General features: G+C 42.2%; 1 protein-coding gene across 1 annotated transcript; it reads right to left on the reverse strand.

The window, feature by feature from the left end:
* Window positions 1–1252: 1252 nt before the first annotated feature.
* On the reverse strand, window positions 1253–18780 carry GNB1L (G protein subunit beta 1 like). Its single transcript, XM_009951807.2, has 6 exons — window positions 18665–18780; window positions 18322–18447; window positions 16282–16444; window positions 11858–11956; window positions 6878–7093; window positions 1253–1934 (listed from the first exon to the last, which is right to left on the reverse strand). Exons 1-6 carry the CDS (start codon window positions 18778–18780, stop codon window positions 1668–1670), a joined length of 987 nt encoding a protein of 328 aa, XP_009950109.1. The 3' UTR covers window positions 1253–1667.
* Window positions 18781–21430: the final 2650 nt, after the last annotated feature.

Genomic DNA, 21430 nt, shown 5'->3' on the forward strand with positions numbered 1-21430 from the left:
GTAGCACCTCCCTGTGTGGGAGGTGGATGATGGGTGGAGATGGAGCACTTACCATCTGCACAACTTGGTCCGGTAGATCTAACGAACACCAGCACCTCCCCTTGACTCAGGATCACTCAAAATTAGGCTTTAACTCTCAACTGCAATGTGATCTTCCATGCTGCTACTGAATAGTAAAGAAGCAGTCAAAGAAATGAATTATTTAAAGTGTCATCACACTCCAAAATGTGTAAGGCCAAGTTTTATTTAGAAAAGCCTGGCAGCAGCATCCTGTTTCTGTGTTTTAATGGAAAGAACGTTGGGCTTGGTGCTTGAGACTTTTAGTCCAACACTATTCTCTGCCTGTGAAGCACAGCTGGACAGCAGACCCAGACCTTAATTTGCTTGTGTGTTTTCCCTGAAAAATTTCTAAAGTCTTTTGATGTTGCTGTTCGCTACAATTCTGATGATTTTTTCTTCGATGTCCAGCCCCGTACAGAGGCAGAAACAAGTATTTCCAACAAAGTATCAACAGTGCACAGCCTAGACATGGAGCACTTTGTAAAGCTGAGTTCTAGTTTCCAGGCCCCTTCCTTTCTAACAAACTGGCCCTTGCTAATTGCTTCAGTGGGACAGGTGTAACTGTAGCACTGTGACCGAATACAACAGTAAGGTGTCCAGGAACAGGTTGTTGTATGTCTCATGTGCTTTAGAAGGACGTAAATGCTGCTTCATAATTCAAACAAAAAAAACCTTCATGAACGCATTTCAGCTTCTATGACCATAGAGACGACAAGTTAATGGAACCATTCACACTGGGTGGATAAGGATTTATCCATGCAATTCCCCTAAATGTTAATGGGAGTTGTGTAGCTGAATCCCAGACTTGCCATGCTGAAACTTACCCCTAACTCTCCAAGGAGAAGGGCGCTAATTGGATTGCTGAGTTTAAATCCTTCAGCTAGTCAGTCTATGGAAAGGATTTAGCACTGGCTCTGTAAAAGGCTTTACAAAGCTTTGCAGTGCAGTGCAGGGGAAGATTTTTTCCCCTTTCTTTCTCATGATTAATTGTGAGGCTTGAGGTGACAGGAGACATAATGAAATTCATAAATGCCAAAGGCCGTCCCTAGTCACATTCCTGGCTGTTGGTTTAACTTAGAAACTGACAGAAGTGTGAACAAATCAAGGTTGTTCTGATAGCCTTTCAGTTACAGGGAAGAAAAAGTAACTGACAATGAGAAACCACTGGAGGTGGTTTAATGGGTATAAATTTTCAAGAAAGAGTGATATTTTACACTGATTCAGATTCCTGGGTACATAAATGACTTACAAACAGACATATTCTGCCCCCACCACAGTCTGAGGGATTCCAGTCCTTTTTCACAAAAGATACTGGCACAAGTTATTTAAGCAACCTGCCAAAGAAAAGCTGCTGCAAAACCTGTAGCAGAACTCAAAGTGACTTGTTCTGTGTCTTTGTTTGTGACTGGCCTTGCTGTGCTTGTTACGAATTTTAAAAACATCCACTTCCCTCTCTGTAAAACAAAACTTGCAGCTTGAACAAGCAGCACTAGAATTAATCTAGGACTCTCACTTCAGCCTGGAAATACATTCTCCTACTTCCCCACATCCAGGTTTGAATTACAGTGTAAAGAATTGCTTCACCAATCCTGTTTTCCTAGTCCATGTCACGTCTGAGTATATATTGACCAGATACTGATGCGGTGATCTTTTGAGCCAGCTGCCAGCAGTCTCTCCCTGGGGTTTTTGTGATCTGAGAAGGACACACAATGGACAGTCGCTGAGTGGTAGTCCAGCACTGCTAAGGGCTTCAGTTTTTTCCAGCCAAAGATCCTGATGCGATGATCCCATCCTGCTGTTGCTAAAATCTTCTGGTCTGGACGGATGGCGATATCCGATATGCCAGCATTGACAAGTGTGTGTGTTTTGTAAACCTGCGTGAGAAAGTTATAGATGAGCGCTAATTGTTTAAAACAGAAGAAAAAGGAGCCTTTGGGGATTCTAGAAGGTATACTGCCCATCCATATACACTGGTGTCACATAGGTAGTATGGAGCTTTTCACCACGTGCTGGATGATGCCTTTGTGAGAACAATTACAGACAGATGGAAAAGACCTTAACTTGAGCCTATCTCCAGCACCGTTCTCTAAAAATAAAAGCATCTCTTGTATGTATGTTTTTAGTTTACACTGCATTTAAAGCTATTTATATTCTGTCACAAGTGAAGCTCTGAGTCAAGGTTTTTGAGAACCAGACTACGCAGCTTTGCTCTTTTCTTTCTTCCAGCTATTCTCGCATGAGTGGCGTTCAGACCTACGGCCATATACTTCCCCTACTTTGCAACATTCCCATGATGAGATTCTGAGCTGATGTTTAAACTACCTGCTATTTATTTCTACTACTGTGGCCCCTCACAGAAACCCCAATAAGCTGTGGTAGCATTTACCAGAGTCTTGAGAAAGGAACCCTTCCAGGAATTAGGTTACAGTGTCAGGAAATCTGTATTTCTAGTACTCCTTCCCAAGAGACTTTTATTTACACCAAATTCCAAGAAAGGGATTATGACCAAGTTATTGATTTCAATCTTGGAAGCCTTTTGTTACTGTTTGGAGACTACTGGGGCACAAGTTTCTGAGGGGCACAATTAAATTGGAAGGCTTCCTTCAGGAGGCACTGGGGCTGCACAGGACTTAGCCCTTGGAAAGAGAAGTTTTCACTTCACTGACACGAGTTTCCCTGAAGCAAAGAGGAAAAGCGTAATGTAATACATTTTGCTGTTCTCACCTCTGCTAATGTGTATTAGTCAGCAGCTCACCTCTGAAACGCAGGCAGTATATGCACCAGAGAGAGAGTGTGTGTGTGTGTGTGCGCGCTCACACATGCATGTTGAAATAGTCTAGCTTTTGTCACAGCATGGAGAACAACTTTTGAGCATATGCTGACCTTGAAGTGCTGTTATCTATAAGCACAGTTGGAAATGGTGCATTAATGCCACCATCTACTTAAGACTGAACCTGCAGTTATCTTGTACCAAAGCTTGATATAATTCAGTGCATGTTTGAATACACTGTGTGGTGTTTGCTGTTTTTCTGAGGCAGGAAGGGATTGACAAGCATATTACGTGTGAGTAGCTTTCCTCCTTGAAGACATTCCATGATGCATATTTAATACAGGATTATAAAGAATATATTCATTGCAGATAATTGTAACTATAATGCTGGATGTAGAAAACTAAAACTCCAGAAACACCTGTCAAAAGTTAGTTTCAGATGAACACACCTTGTAATCTTACAGGCACAAAGCAATAAGCAATTATTTTTCAACTATATAACAGCTATATATTCAAACAGCAAGAGATGTGCAATTCGATGAGAAAAAAGGCTAAATGAAACTTGATGTGCTTCCTGCGTGCTCTGTACTTCCCTCTTTAAACAGGACCCAACAAATGTGTCTGCAGCCAATTTGGAACAGAGGACAGCAAGTTTTGCTCAGCCTGATGAACAGTGGGAGGCTGCATGTGGCCTTTTGGGAGGGCTGCTACTGTAAACCCTGTGCTTTTTGCTAGTGTGTATGTTCTTCCCGACTCCTCAGTGACGCTAATGTAACATGGCTTCAGCGGGATTTCTGCTGGCGTCCGCGCACTGGCAAGGGAAGGATTTACTACTTACATCACCAGCCTGGCAAGCATAAGATGGGCCTCACTCTGTAACTGAGATTATTAGCTAATGGCTATAACCAATCCCGGGCGTGGTGCTTCCCATCATTACTGTCAATTATGTGGGCAAGATCCATACGGCAAAATCAGGGCGACTGGGAGAAATTGCATGTCATCAGCAAGCTACAACTTGAAAATGAAGCCTATAATGGTGATGCCTTTTAGCTATGGAACATGAGGGAACAGTGGGCATTTGTGCATAATCTGCAAATACAAGAGAGAAAAACAAAAGTAGAACAACTTGCTCAAGTTATATGCAGCCAGATGAAATCCTAGTAACAGGATTTCTGCCATCCAGTCACTTACCGGCAGCTACTGTAGTCAAATGCGAACAAACATCATTTCCTAACCAGAAAACCAGATTGTAATTAGGAAAACAAAGAGGTAAAAACAGGTGAGCTGTTTTCAACCAGTCATGACCAAGGACACTTGCACCTGCTATCAGATGCATTAAGAAATGTTGACATGCTGAGGCCAACAGATATCTGGCCAACAGATATCCACCTCTCCTTCCCTCCTTAACACGTGCTATCTATGGTTTTTCTTTTTTTTTCTTTTTTTTTTTTTTTTAATCTCCCTCTCCTACACCCAAGTCATGTCTTTAAGCCCTATTCTTATTAGAAAAATAGACAAGATAGCATCAGCCTTAGCTTCAGCATTTGAGGGAAAAGCCTCAGCAACCCAACCAAAAATCTTATGCACTTACATTACAGCTTACAGATTTTTTTTTCTTGTCATATATAAAGGAGCTTCTGTGGTTATCAGATTTCTTAGTTCTGCTTTGTTTATTCACCTGCAGAAGCTGTTTACCTCCTACATTCTACCACAAACATCATCACATAATTACACTATCTCGTCCAAATCAGAAGGCTCATAACCAATCCAGTCATTTGCTGACAGTGATGACTTCAGCAACTTTATTGTCGAAGACAATACACCAAACTTTCCCCATAGCAATAAACTATGAAGTTACCTTCATCATCTATTCATTGACACACTGGAACACTGCCACTTAAAACAGAGCTGAAGTACCATCATTGCGTCATTATTTCTCCAACGGCAGATAGCTATGCACCACGTTTACTTATTAAACCTTTAGAATAAAAATAATGTGCCACTGAGTGGCTTTCCAACATCTACCATTACCTCAGGTACCTGGAATGTCAGGGAAAAAAAATCCCCATCTGGTTTATATTATTAATGCAATAGTGGAAAAAAAAAACTTAATCTATGTTCTTGACAATCTCTAGTGCTCATATGAAAGATGCATTTTATTAGGGCATTCACACTATACATGAAGCACAGAAACATTACTTACAGTTTATAATACTTGGCATTTAAATTTCTTATGAGAAAAGCTACTGTCTCTCAGTGTGATGTACTGAAGATGTAACTAATCCTATCTCCTGGGAATGTGAATACCTTATGGAAAACAATACCTGGAATATTTCAGGTGAACAACTGTTTATTTTTCCCATGAGTCATACCTGTAGCCCTCCATTATGGTTAACTCATAACTGAAATGTGTTGTGGAGAACAGTATTTTCTTTGAATTTAGGAAAAAAGTTATGCTATCATTAATATGAAGGAATAGCTTCCTCTCCAATGCCAGAGTTTTTGAAGCTTTAAGAAGCCTGTCATGATGTCAGATTCCTGACACCTTGGCCTTGGAAAACTAGTCTCAATACCAAGATTCTTACTGGGATTTATCTGCTCACCTTCCTTCTGCTTCCCAGTGCTAAGGACACCAGGTGCATCTAGATGTGTGGCAGTAGTGACAGAAAGGCGGAGGCTGGGGGAGGGCAAACACGACAAAACCCCAAACCATGATAATTTTGTATCAGACTTGTCAAAACTCTTCTTTATCACTTGGCTTAGAATGCCTTTGCTACCCATTCAGAGCCTAGAGTGCCTCGTTTACTTCACGTCATGTTGCTTATTAAAGTTCAGCCATTCTCCTTGGTGAGTGCCATGTCCTCCAAACTTCATCTCAGCTGGATGCATTTACACTACATGCACCGGGGACTTAGTGCCCTTCCACTCCAGAAATGCTAGTTCTGTGGTGATGCCCAATGGAGTAGGTGCCTTCACAGTGTCCCCTGGTGACAAGTCACCACTGGATGTCCCAGCATTTGCTTTTCTTCCTATAGCACCATTCAGAAAACAGCACTAACTTGCTACATGACCTGAAAAAAACCTCCACAAAAGCAGCAAGCTGGAAAAGCGATTATTGTTCTTCCGTGAATTGGTATATCCAGCAGCTCTCTTCTCAAGGATGATACAGGGGCACACAGGGGCTGGCTCAGGTCCTGTTCATTGTGTGTTCAGGGGACAACTGCCACTTTAAAAAAGGTTAAAGCACTCAGCAGTGGGCAGGCTCTGCATGGGCCATTTTGATTTTCATGAACCTTTATTTATGCACTTCATTTCCACACCTAGTTAAAACCTACTTAACCCCTTGGCGCTGTTGGAACACTTGCTGAAGTTGAGATTAAGCAATATTTATTGCCGTTCACTAGCATAACCTGAACCGGTGATTATGAGACCTCCTTCTAAACCAGCCATTCCAGGTATGCGTCGCTCAGACACAAACTGATCTATCCAATTAACTTATTTTCCCTGTCTCCGGCTAGGGCTCTGAAGGTGCCAAAGGAAGCTGGTTGCCTAAACCTCATGTGCTCGTGGTACTAGCTGGGCTACTCCTACTCTTTTTGTTTGTGAAGTGTTTCATGAAATATTTCTGTCTTTCCCACAGTGGAAAGAAAGCTTTATCCATTCAAGCAGAACCTTTGGAAAAGCAATCCTTTGTTTCTCATTTTTATAACTAACTCATTTATAATGTTTAGGACATTCCGAGAGCTGGATACTAGTAACGTGATAAATGAAGATACAGAGGCAATGGCTTGAGTAATGCTAGGCTTGTGTGCCTGGTGCAACTTTGGTAAAACCAGAAACATGTGAGAGAGGGGTTTTTTTAAATTTTTTTTAAATCCTCACCATCTTTTGCTAAGTCTAGTCACATAGCACAGACATTCTAACCAGTCTGTGATTAATTAGCTAGAGATCTGCAACAACTCCTCTTCATGACTAAATATTTTTTCAGTCTATCAAACTGTTAGTGCAAAGTGGGATAAATGACACTGGAGGGCCAATGATCCTGACCTGGAGGTTCTGTTGCTCATTGAGGCTCCAGATGCTCAGCACCTTTTCAGATGAGCCCGAGATCCCCTTGGCCTTCTCCGAGTCAAAGTCAAGGCTCATCACTGGCTCCTGGTGGCAAACAAGTCGGCTCAACGCTTTTCCCATTGACAAATTCCAAAAGACCACTGATCCATCTTCATAGCCAGCCAGAAGCAAAGGCTGTGAACCACAGCTGAGCTGCTCAGAGGAAAAGTAACATTGTTTGAGAAGTAAGTAGTCTGTTAGGAAAATTATCACCCCCAGGTAGGTTTCAGTCCAATCACCAAGAAAATACATGAAAATGCTGAGTGGTGTAGAAGTGAAAAGTTTGGAAATCTGAATGTAAACTCCTGATAGTCCATCCACTTACAAAAAGTATTACTAGGTAACTGCTAACATGTACTCACGGTTTTTATATTGACATATATTTCTATGTTTTATATAGAGAATATGTGTCTAACAAACATGTACATATATACACACGTATAGAAAAGTTCTGCCTGAAAATCCTATTGCCCTCTACAACACCTGAAAAAAGGCTGCCTGAAGTTGGAGGAGCTGAACTTTGCGCTCCTTTAAAAAACCCACAACTACTTTGAGTTACGCTGAAGCCATACAAACCCGTACGGACACTGAAAGAAGTGCCAAGCTCAAAGGTTCCAGTTTCACATTGCCCAGCACAGGGTTACAACAGGCACCGTTTACCCAAGCGCACCACAGTACTTAAAGGCAAACACTGAACCTCTCGTCGGGAATCTCTGGGTGAGTCACCAAGGGGTTAACGGGCGCCCGAGTCCCACTGTAACCAATTGAAAGCTTTTTTGATTAATGATGTCACAGGCCAAAGGGCATGGCACCCTGGGCAGACACCTAATTTATTTAAGCCTCTGAAATAACTCAAAGAAGGGAACATTACTGGATTACATGTCACACTTAAGAAAAATATTCATCATTGCTCCAGCCAAAAGACTAATGACCCCATGAGCAGTAACTGGTTATGTGAGGGAAGCTGCAAATCCCTCGTGGAAAGCAACTAAAAAATAGGCATCTGTTAATGCTGGTTATTACTTCGATAGGAGAAGAAACACCAACATAGACATCGGGATTACGACCACTTCATGCAGGCACATCCAAGAAATGTATCCAACAGATTATCGGGCTCTTTCCAAACACCGTCTGATCCTACAGGATTTGTTTGTTTGGTATTCAATGCAAAATAAAGGTAAATGACATTTATAAAGAATTAATTTTTACTCAATAATCACATTATTGAGTGAGGTTCTTCAAACTCACTGGCTGTCCATGTCACGATACAAACCTGCAGTGGCCAAAGGCTCACTGCCTCTATGAACGGTCCAGACATTCTCCCACTGGTTATTATTTGTTCTAGGGGGAGTTAAACTAACAAGAGACGGGTGCTTGAGGTCACACGACTGCGGAGTAAAAGCCTCATGCTCTTTCTGTTTGATTCAGCCTAAAGAAGTGTTTAAATAAGGAATGGATCTCACTGAGCAGGGATGAAAATTGCCCCTTAAAAGAAGGAAAGCAAGGGGAAATCCCCTACATAGTCTTTCTGAACAGGTCTGTCCACACCTGGGATCCTGCAGGAGCCTTATTCCTTGCTTTAAGATCCCTGTTCTTTTGAGGGAAGGCTCTTTTAGGGAGCATGCTCTGGCTAGAAAGGCCCACCAAGGAGGGCTCTCATAATGCCCAGAACTGTGCACAATTTTTCTCGTCAAATGTTTGATTTGCTAAAATAATATAATGTCAGAGCAATGAATCTATGTCAAATATATGTGAATTAATGTTAACTCATCAGGTATTCTGGAAGAAGAGTACTTGGGTTTTAATACCAGAGAAAAGTTAAGAGAAAATCTGAATGAAATTAGCATTTCAGACTTTATTTACATTTAATAAAGGGTAAAACCTTCAAAGCAAAACAATGTAGTTCATAGGTACTTCAGTTAAGTTGAAAAAAAGCCCCCAGTTTGGGCATAACCTGCTCCCCCCAATTATTTATGCTGCTCTTCTATGAGCACATGACTCCTCCAGAGCCCCGGGGCTCCACCGGAGGGGTAGCTTTCATGAAGCCAACGATGGGCAGGGGCGGCTCCTCTGCCTTCCTCAACACCAGATGGCCAGATTTTCATAGGTGCTCGGAACCCTCATTAAGATAAGAGAGACAGGTGAGTGCTCAGCATCATGGGAAATGCCAAGCAAACCTTGGTTTTTTTGGTTTTTTTTTGTGCTATGGGTATCTTAGCTTAGATTTGAAAAACAGTAATTTGCAAGGGAGATGTAAGATTGGTCTATTTTAAAAACAAAATAGTTTGCGATGAAGTGAAGGTCTCCCACACTACTTCTTCCCGACTTCCCCATACCACATGAAGTGCAATACTTCAAGGAGTACATCTGCTTGAGCCTAAAAAATAAAAGCTATTGAAAGGTCAGGGGAGCTCAGCCTGATGCCTGGACTCACCCAGCAGTGGTTCACAACGGCCTATTTATTTCAGTTCCTAATAACGGACACTTCTGGCGAAAAGTCTTCACCATTCATGTTCTGTTTCAGTGGAAAAATTAAATTATAAATCATTGTTCTTCCTAAGCAGAACGTTTTGTTGTTGCATTTGGATAACTGTCAAGGAAGGAAGAAAAGGTGATCTGCTGTCAACTCAATAGGAATAATTGCTATAGTTTATATAAAGTAATAACTCTACGTTTCCAGTTTCTACATGTATTATTCATGTTGAATTATTTCGTTCGCACCGTTACGCAATATGATGCCTTCCCCAGGGAGTGCAAAAAATTTAAGGGAAGCCTGTCCTTCCTCCTGCAAATCTTACTCCACCCAATTAGTAATAGCAGGGAGGTGTGAAGCTGAAGGGACAATGTATTTAAGAATATGAACCTTACAAGGAAAAAACCCCATTGAATGAACATTTAAGGACAGACCTAGTAAAATTAGCGGGAAAAAAAGCTTCCGAACAACAAAATAAACAGCTGCAAGCTTTTTAACTGCTCAGGAGAAGCCAGTGAGGCTTAATCTCCAAGCCTAACCTAAGCCTCAGTTTCCTTCTGCTCTGTAGTAAGGTTTGTAACTCATGACGCTGCTGGTAAGGTGCATTGTTTCCCTGATACCTGGATCTTTTTCTATTGGCATACAGAAAAATATGGAGACACATGGCTGCAGCCCCCAAACTCCTGTAGGACAACAACCCTGAGCATACTCCCTTCAGCCCATTATGTGGCTCTCTCCATGTCAGCTGCTGTTTCAACATGCTGATTTACTGCGCCATAAGCAAAGTCAAACAGTCTCTTAGGCAACGCGTTGCCCATAAGCGACGGGCTGGGGAGTGCTCATCTCCTGGTATGTCTACATCGCCCAATGCAGTAACGTACAGAGAAATCCTGGATGGCCTCTGTTGAGGAAGGGTGCAGCTGGGTTAGCTCGTGTGCTTCTGCTTTTATGGTTACAGGTTACTCAACCAGCCACTTCCAGTGAAACCACAAACCAGAAGGCAGAGCATCACTTTGGTACACCACCTGTAATTGTTCGCCCGTAAGAGCATCCTCCTCCCCCATGCTTTTAAACCCAGTTGCACACATTTGCAGACGAGCAAATACAGCTGTGAGACTGTAAGGGATTATGATCTATCCTTGCCTGTTGCAGTCTAGGAAGTTGTGGTGACTTCCCAAAGCCAGAATTTGCATGGAATAATTTACCTCTCCCAGTTCCCAGTCTTCTGCTTTATCCCCACTGGCAACAAAATTAAAAACTACATAAAATTAAGACTCTGCACCTGCTCTGCTTCCTAGAGGAATTGCAATATTAACGCATGTAGAAAATATGGCAAGACAGAGGACTTTTTATACCGGCAACAAAATTTTCAACACTGAACATTTCCTCAGTTATCTTCATCTTATTAAAAAATGTCCAGGAGACAGAAAGCCCCATTCATTTCATTGAGTACCGAACACTGCGTGCATTTTTAGGAGAAACTTTCTGTTTAATGAAAGTCTAATCAGTCTATTTAATTTTCCTTCTTTTTTTTTTTTTTCCCCCCTAGTTTTTAATTACAGCATAGGACTTGAACAGTGGCCTCTCCTGCCTTTGTCTGAAGTCAGCAACTGAATTCCTCTAGACGTCAGTCATTCAGGACCCTGAGTGAAGGCACTAAGGCCTCAAATTCACAACTGATTGATAATTTTTCCAATTGAAAGCAATGCAAATATTCAGATGAACCTGAAGGAGTAACACTTGAAATCAGCTCGGATGGTACTGCAGACCTGTAACTACAGGTTGGGGGGGCTGGACTGGGAACCAGCTGTGCCACCAGTTCTTTGGACATTTAGAGCCAATCACCTAAACGCCTTCCTCCCTCTGCTGCTGCCTTTTTGTACTGCTTGTCTTTCACTGTTGGCACCCCATAAACATTATTTGCTGGATACTCTGCAAATGTGGGTTTTTTTCCTTAACTGCTTTTATTTATCTTTTTGTCCAAAGTCAATAGTACCACAGATATTTTGTTCCTATTGTACGTCTGGAATAGAAATGTTCGCAGAGTGCTTCCTTGTCCTGAGGGCATTGAAGCGAATGTAACCTGCCATTAAAATCACTGTTTTTAAGTAACCCAATCATTTCTCATCATTCATAATGCAGCGAGAAACCATATCAAACAACTGACTTTGGTAAGTCATTCATTTGCCTCTTGATTGATGCAAAAACTCTATCTATCCTAAGGATACAAAGCTTTCCTTGAGCATTTGCAAATCTTCCATTAAAGCTTGGAAAGTTCTGAAAGTTACATTAAGGATGTTCACAAATCTTTCCCCCCTTTAATAGTATAATTACTTGATTGGTTTGATAATAAATCAAAATCCAAGTGAAGAAAGATTCATGTGCTTCATATAAAATGAATCACAGGGAAAACATTTCACAATTAGCAGCCGCTCTTGCCTTACCTGCCACAACTTCAGACACATGGGCATGCCCAGCTTGGCACCCACCTCTGGCTTCAAGGTACAGACTGACGTCTTGGATGGCAGCTCCAAAACCTGAACCTGACATCAGGAAAACAAGAATATTTGGTCAGGCTCCAGGTCAAAATTCTGCTGTTAAAAACACAAGTCTTTTAAGGTGATTAAGGCTAGTATAAGCTCTTCCACTAAAAACTGTCTGGAGGAAACTGAGGAATGCATGTTAAGTTGGAGCTGTAAGGGAATCTTCAGCTATCTAAATAAATGCATTGTTTTAGGAAAGACCAGACAAAACTCCTAGAACAAACACACTCTCTTCTTCCACTCTTCTGTTCAGTCTGTATTAAAGTCTTCTTCCCACACAGTGGGTGACATTGTGCATACACCAGAAATACTGCAGACTGCTTCATCTGAAAACACTTCCCCACTTCCTCTCCCTTTCCCCCTTTTCTATCTCTGTTGCAGCTTTCTTTGTTATATTCACTTGTGGACACTTGCGTTGTCTTCTCTGTTCTGTCATGGTAACACAGAGCTTGCATGGAAATATAGGCAACATATGTACATATCTCTAAGGTGCATTTTTTTATTTACTGGCTGACTGCACTAACAAAATGCAAACCCAGAATCATCTGCTGATGCCGGCTGGAGCAGCGATGGCATACAGGTATTTGTGACGCAGTACTGCCTGACCCTAGTCAAAGCAGGGTCAGACAATATTTTGTTAAACACCTGCTCTCTGTCTATGTAGCAGCTTCCGCTGTTGCTTGCACTGATGGCAATGAATTATAGATCTGATTTTTTGAGGGGTTGGGGTTTTTTTTTTAGCATGGGGCAAGTCTTTCCCCTGCTAAGGACGTAGCTCATTTCCACCTCAGGACAATGGCAGGCAAGATCAGGGGAGTTTGCCTTTGCAATTTGGCACTGGAAAGTATTGAGTCTCTTGATTGACACTGAGGTGTCTTGCTCTGGGCTGATTCTCAAGCCTGGAACTATGGAGAAACAGAAGTTCTTAGGTTCTCGCTGCCAGGAACACCCCTGTTCCTCAAATGCGTACTTCATCACGAAGGAGATGCCATGGTTTATCCCCAGTCGGCAGCTCAGCCCCACACAGCTGCTCGCTCACTCCCCCATGGTGGGAGAGAATTGGAAGGGTAAAAGAGAAAAACTGGTGGCTTGAGATAAAGACAGTTTAACAGGTAAAGCAAAAGCCACACACACAAGCAAAGCAAACCAAGGATTCATTCACCACTTCCCAACGGCGGGCAGGTGCTCAGCCATCTCCAGGAAAGCAGGGCTCCGTCACACAGAACGGGTACTTGGGAAGACAAAATGCCATCACTCTGAGCATTTTGCCCTTCTTTCCCCCCGACCCCCCCCCCAGCTTTTCGTTGCTGTGCATGACGTCACATGGTCTGGGATATCCCTTTGGTCAGCTAGGGCCAGCTGTCCCGGCTGTGTCCCCTCCCAACTCCTTGTACACCCCCAGCCTGCTCGCTGATGTGAGAAGCAGAAGAGGCCTTGACTCTGTGTAAGTGCTGCTCTGCAGTAACTAAAACATCCCTGAATTATCAACACTGTTTCCAGCTCAAATCCAAAACACAGCCCCATACTAGCTACTATGAGGAAAATTAACTCTACCCCAGCCAAAACCAGCACAGGTGACCTTTTATTTTCATTAAATAAACAATTGTCTGCATTATCTCATAAAAATTAAAGGACTTCAAACATTTGATGCATCCAGCACCACCAGCCTATTTCAGAACGTGCAAAAGCCCAGCAGTGCTGTTGGACAGCCCCAGTCAGGCGAATTTCCTTAAGCATCTGAGATGAGGTATCACACAAATACGGCTCCCCTGGGAGCCATCAGTCAAGACCGCGGCAGCTGCGATGGCTTTCCAATCCCCAACCTTTAGTTCAAAGCTTGCCAGAACATCTTCCTATTTCTAGAGGTTGTCGGCTGGCCTGCCAAAAGCCAGCTGCACTCTCGGACCGCAAATCGACAATATACAGAACACTTTCTAAAGCCACTTAGCAATGGAGCAGGAAACTATTGTCCAGATTTGAGGAATGGAGACTACAGCAAAGAGCCATCCAGTACGTAGACCAAAGCTATGAACAGACCAAAGCTCGATCACCTGGGAGTTCTGGTTCTTTGGAGCTGCACTCTTAAAGAAAGATGCTTTTCTCTTGGCAACTTTCTCGCTATTAACGTAATGACCAAGTTCGCTATTGCAGGAAATGGGCTATAAATATGAAGATGACCTGCTCTTATCTTGTGTCTTTCATCACTGGCTCTCCAAAGGGCATTGCCTCCTGGACAGGGCTGAAACGGGAAATTTTACATAATAAGGAAGGATGAGTGCACTGTGATAAATGCACTTCTGCAGGTTAAAAGAAAAAAACCACCTCCTTCGCTTTACCTTGATTAAAAACGGATGAAGTGGTACAAGGTCTACATTTGGGCTTGCAAAGGACAAAGAAAACCACAAAGACGAGCAAAGCTTTTTGCAGAAAGCAGGCAGGCATGAGCTGCCTATGCCAGATTGACAGTTCAGAGACTGTCTGCATTAGAGGCAACTGAGCCTTAGAAATAAATACTATTTCATATATTTTGACAACTGTAACCTAAAACTTGAAGTTCTGTGTTTATATTGGTTTTGCTTAATAGGAGAAAGATTTGCCTTTGCCTGAGGTTAATAGTGTTCCTGGGTGGCTAAAACTGGCCACAAGGAAACACACCCTTTTTCTTTTTCACATTAATAAAGCTTTTAACATGTTTCTGGCAAATTGGCAAGAAAAGTGCGTGTAACTCATAATTGGTGATTTAAATGCAATCATGAACAAATAAATGCCTGTTCAGATCTCATTATTTATGGACTGAACCTGCTTTAAGACAAAATTACTCTTTTTTTGGGCACCAGCCAAGCATAAACACTTATTAAGTCTTAATTTTAATCATAAGCTGCAAATGTACTGTGTCTCACAGAGTGCTGCCTATTTGGAAGCACTATATATTATGGGAGCTTTTGTGAACTTATTGAAACCTGACACAGTTCTAATGTAAAGGTTCATACACAGAGTGGAACTCCTTTACCTCAGGAGACAGCATGTTATTATCAGTTTGCAGGGCCCAAGCAAACAAATGAAAATAAACCAGAGAAGAGTTGTAAGGGACATTGGGGTAAATGTCTTCTCTTTGGATCAGATGATTATCTAATTCTTTGTCACCAGAATGTGTGTGTGTACTCTTGCCTGACACTCAAACTCTTCTCTGGCTGACACAAGAATGCACTTGGCAATTTTGTTTAACTTAAATATTATTGAGCACTGCTGTAAATGGAGAGAGTTCTTTGTTTGATCGGAACAAGGTATGGGACGTGGGATGGTTGTAGTTACTGGTGCAGTGTCTACAGGCATACACAGTTCTGTGAAAGGCTGAACATTCTGGCTGTGGGCCAACGAAGTACTTAAATATGTGCTCCATTTCTGCATAGTAAAAAGTTCACATTTTCTTGCAATACAAGCACTTATTACTTCATATATAAAATATGCAACTTTCAGCTTCAAGATACCATCCTATAGTCCAGAAAAGCATGTGACCTTTTATGCTCATGAACAATTTGCAATTAGCTACAATATTTCTTTTCATATTTATGCCACTTCTTTTTTTCTTCAGATTTTTGGTATTTTGGTGTCAAGTATTTGAAATAATTTATTTTTGTGTCATGCCCTCAAATAGTCCTTCAAAGAAAACAAAAATACAATTTCTACAAAGCAGAAGTGGAAATTGCCAACAAAGCTGTCAGTCGATGATTGCTGTGATAATGGGTATTAAATGTGGACTTACCCAGTAGGAACTGAAACGGACCCTGCAATTATCTCACACTGAGCAAACCTCTGGCCGCTAATAGTAATTCAACTATTTCCAGCCGAAGTACCAGTTAAAGAATTAGCCCGGGGTGAAAGACCACATATCGCATTACAAATCACCTGCACCTCCCCTTCTCTCACCAAACACGACTTTCAGCTTCAGATGGAAGATGAGTACCTCCATCTGATGACAGACTTTCTGACCATTAGCTCCCCAGAAGGACTCTTGTTCCCCTTTAACAGTATTCAGCAGCACCAGAAGAGTTTTCAAAATGCCTGCATGTGAAAGACCAGCAGCAGCTGCAAATACTTAAATGTCGGACAAATCTTGGGGTGGTATCCTTGCTTTACAGCACGACTTATATAATTCAGTCATCTTTCTGGCAGGTAAAATTAGTGATTAGAAGCCCCAAAGGTTCCTTGGGCTGCCCTCTCTCTCGAGCAGAGAATTTGCGAGCAATGATGTTTCCCCTTCTCAACGATGTCATTTCAAAACCAAAGGCAATGTCCCAAGCACCAGAAAAAGAGATACTTCCTACCTCCTCCAGGGCTTTGGCTGCCATGGCCATTAACCAGCGTCCCTGTGCCACCTTTAACAGAGAGCATCTGCAGAATCCCACATTCTCCGTGAAGACAGAATCCGTCACTGAAGTCCGTCCCTCTGCTAAATCCCACAAGCAGATCCTCTGGTCACGACCCTGACTGTTACAGTAAAACAAGTTATCCATGAGCAGGCATGAGAAAGCCTGGCTTCCTGCAGGTTAGCATCTCAAGTTGGGTCTTTAACAGGCAGCAAAGGAGTGAGCTTAGCACAGCTTCTGTGGGGGTATTTTTGGGGTCTTTCACGAAATGTGTTGGAACTCAGTGTCACTGAGACCACCACCCTTCTGCTGAGTGCAGAACTGGCCAATGGGTTCAAAAGTTACTGGGAGGAGGGAGGACCTGAGCATCCGTCAGATACACTGCAGTCACAGCCAGCCACGTTTCCTTGGGAAGAGAGACTTGATCGGACACAGTTATGCTATTAATATGTGTGTATATATTTATAAAGTCTCATGAGTATTTGAACATATTCATAATAAAAATACTTACATTTTACCATTGATTAGATCTAATTTAAAAGGAAACAAAAGTATCCAGAGTTACACATTCAACACTCCTTCAGCCTAGCAATGAAATAGAAACGTCAGGCATGTTGACAGCTGAAAGACAAATAGCAAGACAGCAAAGACCTCACCAAGGATAAATAAAAAGCTACAGTTATTCAGCGGTCAACTTCCCACAGCCACAGGGAGGGCACAGAAGACTGTTACGACTGTAGATGTGTGGAGACACAACAGGAGAGGGACTGGCAGCACAGGGAGTAGCAGGAGTTAAACCATGAAACATTGTGGTTAAACCAGCCAAAACCAGAGAACCGGCAGCACACACAGAGACTCCTCCGCACGCCCCTCCGTCCCGCAGACAAGTCTGTGTGTTGGTCCCAGACAGCAAGACCAAGGAGGCCAGACAAAGGGCACAGCATTAATTGCTACACATTTATGTGATCCCACTGGCTCTGGAACAAAGTACCACTGTGGAGAAGCTTCCAGTCCACAAACTACAGCAGTGCAGGGTATGTGTCCTTGTGTTATCACCTGGGACAGGGAATCATCAAAAATCCCTTACCCACTTCTTACTTTAATTAGCAGTGTCACCTGATGGAAGTATGAAACCAAAACAGACTGTTGGGACTTCTTCAACATCAACACAGAAACTCCCATCTGCTATTCACCTGAGTGTCAAAACATTTACAGCACTGGGCATCCAAACAATGTGGTACTGCAAGAAATTGTGATTTAGCTTTAGAGCACAGAAACAAAAAATACAGGTAACTGCTGTCCTAAAATTGCACTGCTGTGTGAACTGTTATACACATACAGCAAAAATAGAGGTATGGAAAAACTCTACAATTATACAAACAATGCTCATTCAATATGATTTTATGGGGGAGAGTGTTGATAATTGTACTTAAGCAGATAACAAATATAAATGCTAATGAGTTCCACTGTGTATTATAAGAGATGTCTTCTCTAGATAAGCATGCCAGAACACCTCCTAGTCATACAGACACCTTGGCATCTACACTAGATCACCTGTCTAATCCAAAGTACACAAATCTTCCCGACCTTCCCTTGCTAAACGAGACCAGAAGATATTTCACAACAAAGCAGAGGTGTGCAACTCAGCATTCTTGCTCATTTTCAGTCTTCCATTCTCCATCTCTGACTCTTCACTTCCTTCCTTATCTTTTCTCCCTCTCCCCTCTATTTATAAACTCACTATATCAATTTTGGTCTTCCTTGAGAAGCAGTTGCGATGCATTTGTCACCTTCAAATGCAAGTGTATTTTCTTTCCCCAAAGACATCCCCTGATCTCAATAAGGACACTATGGACTCCAAGTTGTGATGTCATCACATATATATTATAAAGAAATTAATCGTATCATTTTTTCCACTTTTTGTTCTATAGTTTTCCGGTATTTTTGTACTTCTTTACATTTCCAATTATTTCACTGTTTTTTGCCTGCTGTGCTAACCTGAGGAGCCTGTTTTTACCACCCAGTGTCTCCACGCAGTAGACAGATTTTCTTCCGTGGCCATCCAGCGTTGTGTCCACTCTGTGTGTTTTCAGGTTCCAGACATGAACAAACCCATTCTCAGACCTGGCAGTAAGAACAGACGTTTTTAGTGTGACCACGGCCGACAACCCGATAAGACAGTATGACACTTTTCCGCATGTACAGAGATAACACACGCATCATTCACCAACCATGCGTTTTGTTGTTTTCTCCAGATACAATTTATCTAAATAATACACTTCGTTTTCAAAGGAGATGTCCATAGGGTGCTCAACTCAGACAGAAATGCTGGTTTACTTACCCAGAGAAAAGAACGGGGACATCAGGTTCTTGGCCTCCACAGGAAAAATGCAGAGTGTGGACTGCAGCACTGGTACCTCTGAGAACAAACTGTGGATCCGGGGGCGGCAGAGCCATCCGAGCAAGGGACTGGGGGAGTGAGGAGAAGACACAGATATCATAGAGGGTAAGGCAGCCTAAAGTGAAGTTACAACTTGAAATATATTCTTCTCAGGGCATTTGCTTTTCCTGGTCACTCTCTTCAAATTCTCATCCCTGGGCGCTATTTCTATTTGCCACAGGGTGCAGCGTAAAGTCCTTCCTCTCAACATCGACCGATCAAGCAGCTGTCAAATCTGCTTTTTGCTGCATTCCTTTTTAAGCAAGGTAAGTGCTGAGCTGGCCATGTGTATGCACCTCTTGTGCACTTGTAAAGACAAAATTGTTCAGCTGTTCTCCCTGCTGCAAAAAGGAAGAGCTACAAAACACAAGAAACTGGATACCCATAATTTCAGTGGGTAAGCAATTTATCATTCCACTTAGCCCCTTGGCAAGCCTTTCCCCTTCCTCCCCATAAAAATACTACTTCTGTGCTTTCCACTCACAACCGTTTACAGAAAAGTATTGCAGTGAGCACATCAACTGAAAAGAATTTCAGATGAGATTAGAGTTATGATCATTTTTACACAAGAATCCCAGTACTCCCAAGTGCTTGAATTTTCAGTTCCAAGCATGGTTACTTGAAATGCAGTATTTCACACTAACTTGGTGACTACTGTGTTAAATATTTTATTCCAACGGGTTTGTATTCCCCAAAGGCTCAATAAAGAGAGACGGATGCTTTCAGCTTTATGTCACTGGTTCACATGTGGTCCGAGTCAGCAAAGAACGGGACAAGCACACGCGGAAGCACGTTGCCCTGTCTACCACGGGAAATGTGAAGGACAATCGATTATGAACTCACAGGGACAGCTTGTGTGATCTGATTAGGCACGCTCTTACTGATCTGGCGCCTTCACCAAGTATCTCCATTCACATTAACACCTGTGCAGGCAGTTCTGCACAAGCACCCAAGAAGGACAAGGACGACTTTTCCACATTCTGACTCGCTGCAAATGACCCTCCAGACCTGTGCAGGGACAAGGTAACCAGCAGCTTCTTTGTAAGTACAATTTGCGATTTATTGGAAAATGCATTACAAGAAATGTTTTCACCATGAGAAGTTTTTACTGCTCTATCTGTATCATTACTAGCCATGCTTGTATTTCTGCTTCTTCCCTTCTGAGCTGACCTCACACAGAAGAGGACAGCTTCCGCCACTACAGGTGCCAACTCTCATCACTCTTTCCCATTCATGCATGCACCGGATTAAACAAAATTTTCTATATTCAGTAAGGGAAGACCAGCAGGTGATTTTCTACCTGCTGGTTCACAGGAGAAGAATTGCAGAGAACCAGAACAGAGCGCTAGAGCTACATGTTGCATGGTAAATTAAAAGAACTCAACTTTTAATTGTCACCTCACCTCAGTATCAGCTTTTGAATTGTGTTTAATGGATGCACTTGCTATTGCACCTCACCTGCAGGTCTACCTTGAGTGTTTATAGATCAGTAATCACCATGGTATCTATAGGTCCTAATTAAACACAATTATCTTTTAGGGCTAGTGATGAAACAGGATTCTTCAGCATAATATGCAGTTCTCCCTCAATAGCACTGTGTAATTAGGTATGAAAATAATGAGCTCAGTGGATAACCTCCATGTTTTAGTGCCCTGACTCATCTGTTTTATGACGATGTCTGATGATCTAGACTCATGACAGGCTGGAGTAAATTTTCAGATGATTACACGATGTACAGGTTTGCCCCCATGGTGAGATCCAGCTCCCAAGTGCCCGTCTGTAAGACGCTCCACCTGTGTTATAAACCTGTCAGACTAGGGGTTTTGTCACCAAAGGTCACCTCTTTAGGACACTACAGCTGTACGCTGTTGCCCTCAAAATAACACTTTGTAGAACCACATAAGTAAAATAGTAGCTGGGCAGCTCGTCAGAGGAGCGGGATCCCTCTTCATGGTGGAACGATCCTGGGTTATTGCACCAAGCAAGGAAGACAAAACAGAACTGAGTCAACCCAGAGGCTATCTGGGATTACAAGGTAGGTTTTTAATAGCATTTTTCTAATTACTGACACAGAAGTTTTTGCTGACAGACAGCAAGTGTGTGCGTGGTTGTGGGAAGGGTTACCTGGCATGAAACAGACGCTACTAATGCATGTCTTTACAAGGACAATATTTCAGAAAAATCCTCAGACTGGCTACAGGAAAAAAAACGAGAACTGAAAACATACTTTCAAGCTGTAAGCAAACGAAGCGACTTTTTGCTCCTCAGAGCCTGGTTCTTCAGTTGCTTTTTTGCTAATCAGATATATGAATCTGGAAATTTGGCTTAATATTAAACTTATGTCATTTTTATTTGGCATATGAGTTGATTCCTTATTACTTCCTATAATGACTCAGCAGATGCACAGCAATGTGACAGTATTAAGCGCCTCATTTTTCTTCCAGAAAGTGCTGAACTATAAAAATGTATCTGTGCTGTCTTCCTCATCCATGAGCTTGGACAAGTCACTGAAGACCAAGATTTAATTAAAAGTTCCTAGGTACCTAAATCAACAGAAAGTCCCATCAGGTCACAAATAGATGGAAATTTGGTGCCTTAAAAACTCCAAGAAAGCATCCATCTGTTCCTGTTGACACATAAGCATCCTCAAAAAAAATGACATTCAGC

The sequence above is a fragment of the Leptosomus discolor genome, chromosome 16 (assembly GCF_034619465.1).
Source record: "Leptosomus discolor isolate bLepDis1 chromosome 16, bLepDis1.hap2, whole genome shotgun sequence".
NCBI lineage: Eukaryota > Metazoa > Chordata > Aves > Leptosomiformes > Leptosomidae > Leptosomus > Leptosomus discolor.

Coding starts and splice junctions, on each gene's coding strand:
- GNB1L (XM_009951807.2), bottom strand. CDS start 18,780: ATGGCTCTGCCGCCCCCGGATCCACAGTTTGTTCTCAGAGGTACCAGT. Junction 16,445..18,321: donor GGTAAAAACAGGCTCCTCAG/GTTAGCACAGCA, acceptor TTACTGTAACAG/TCAGGGTCGTGACCAGAGGA. Junction 11,957..16,281: donor CAGCCAAAGCCCTGGAGGAG/GTAGGAAGTATC, acceptor TCCTGATGTCAG/GTTCAGGTTTTGGAGCTGCC.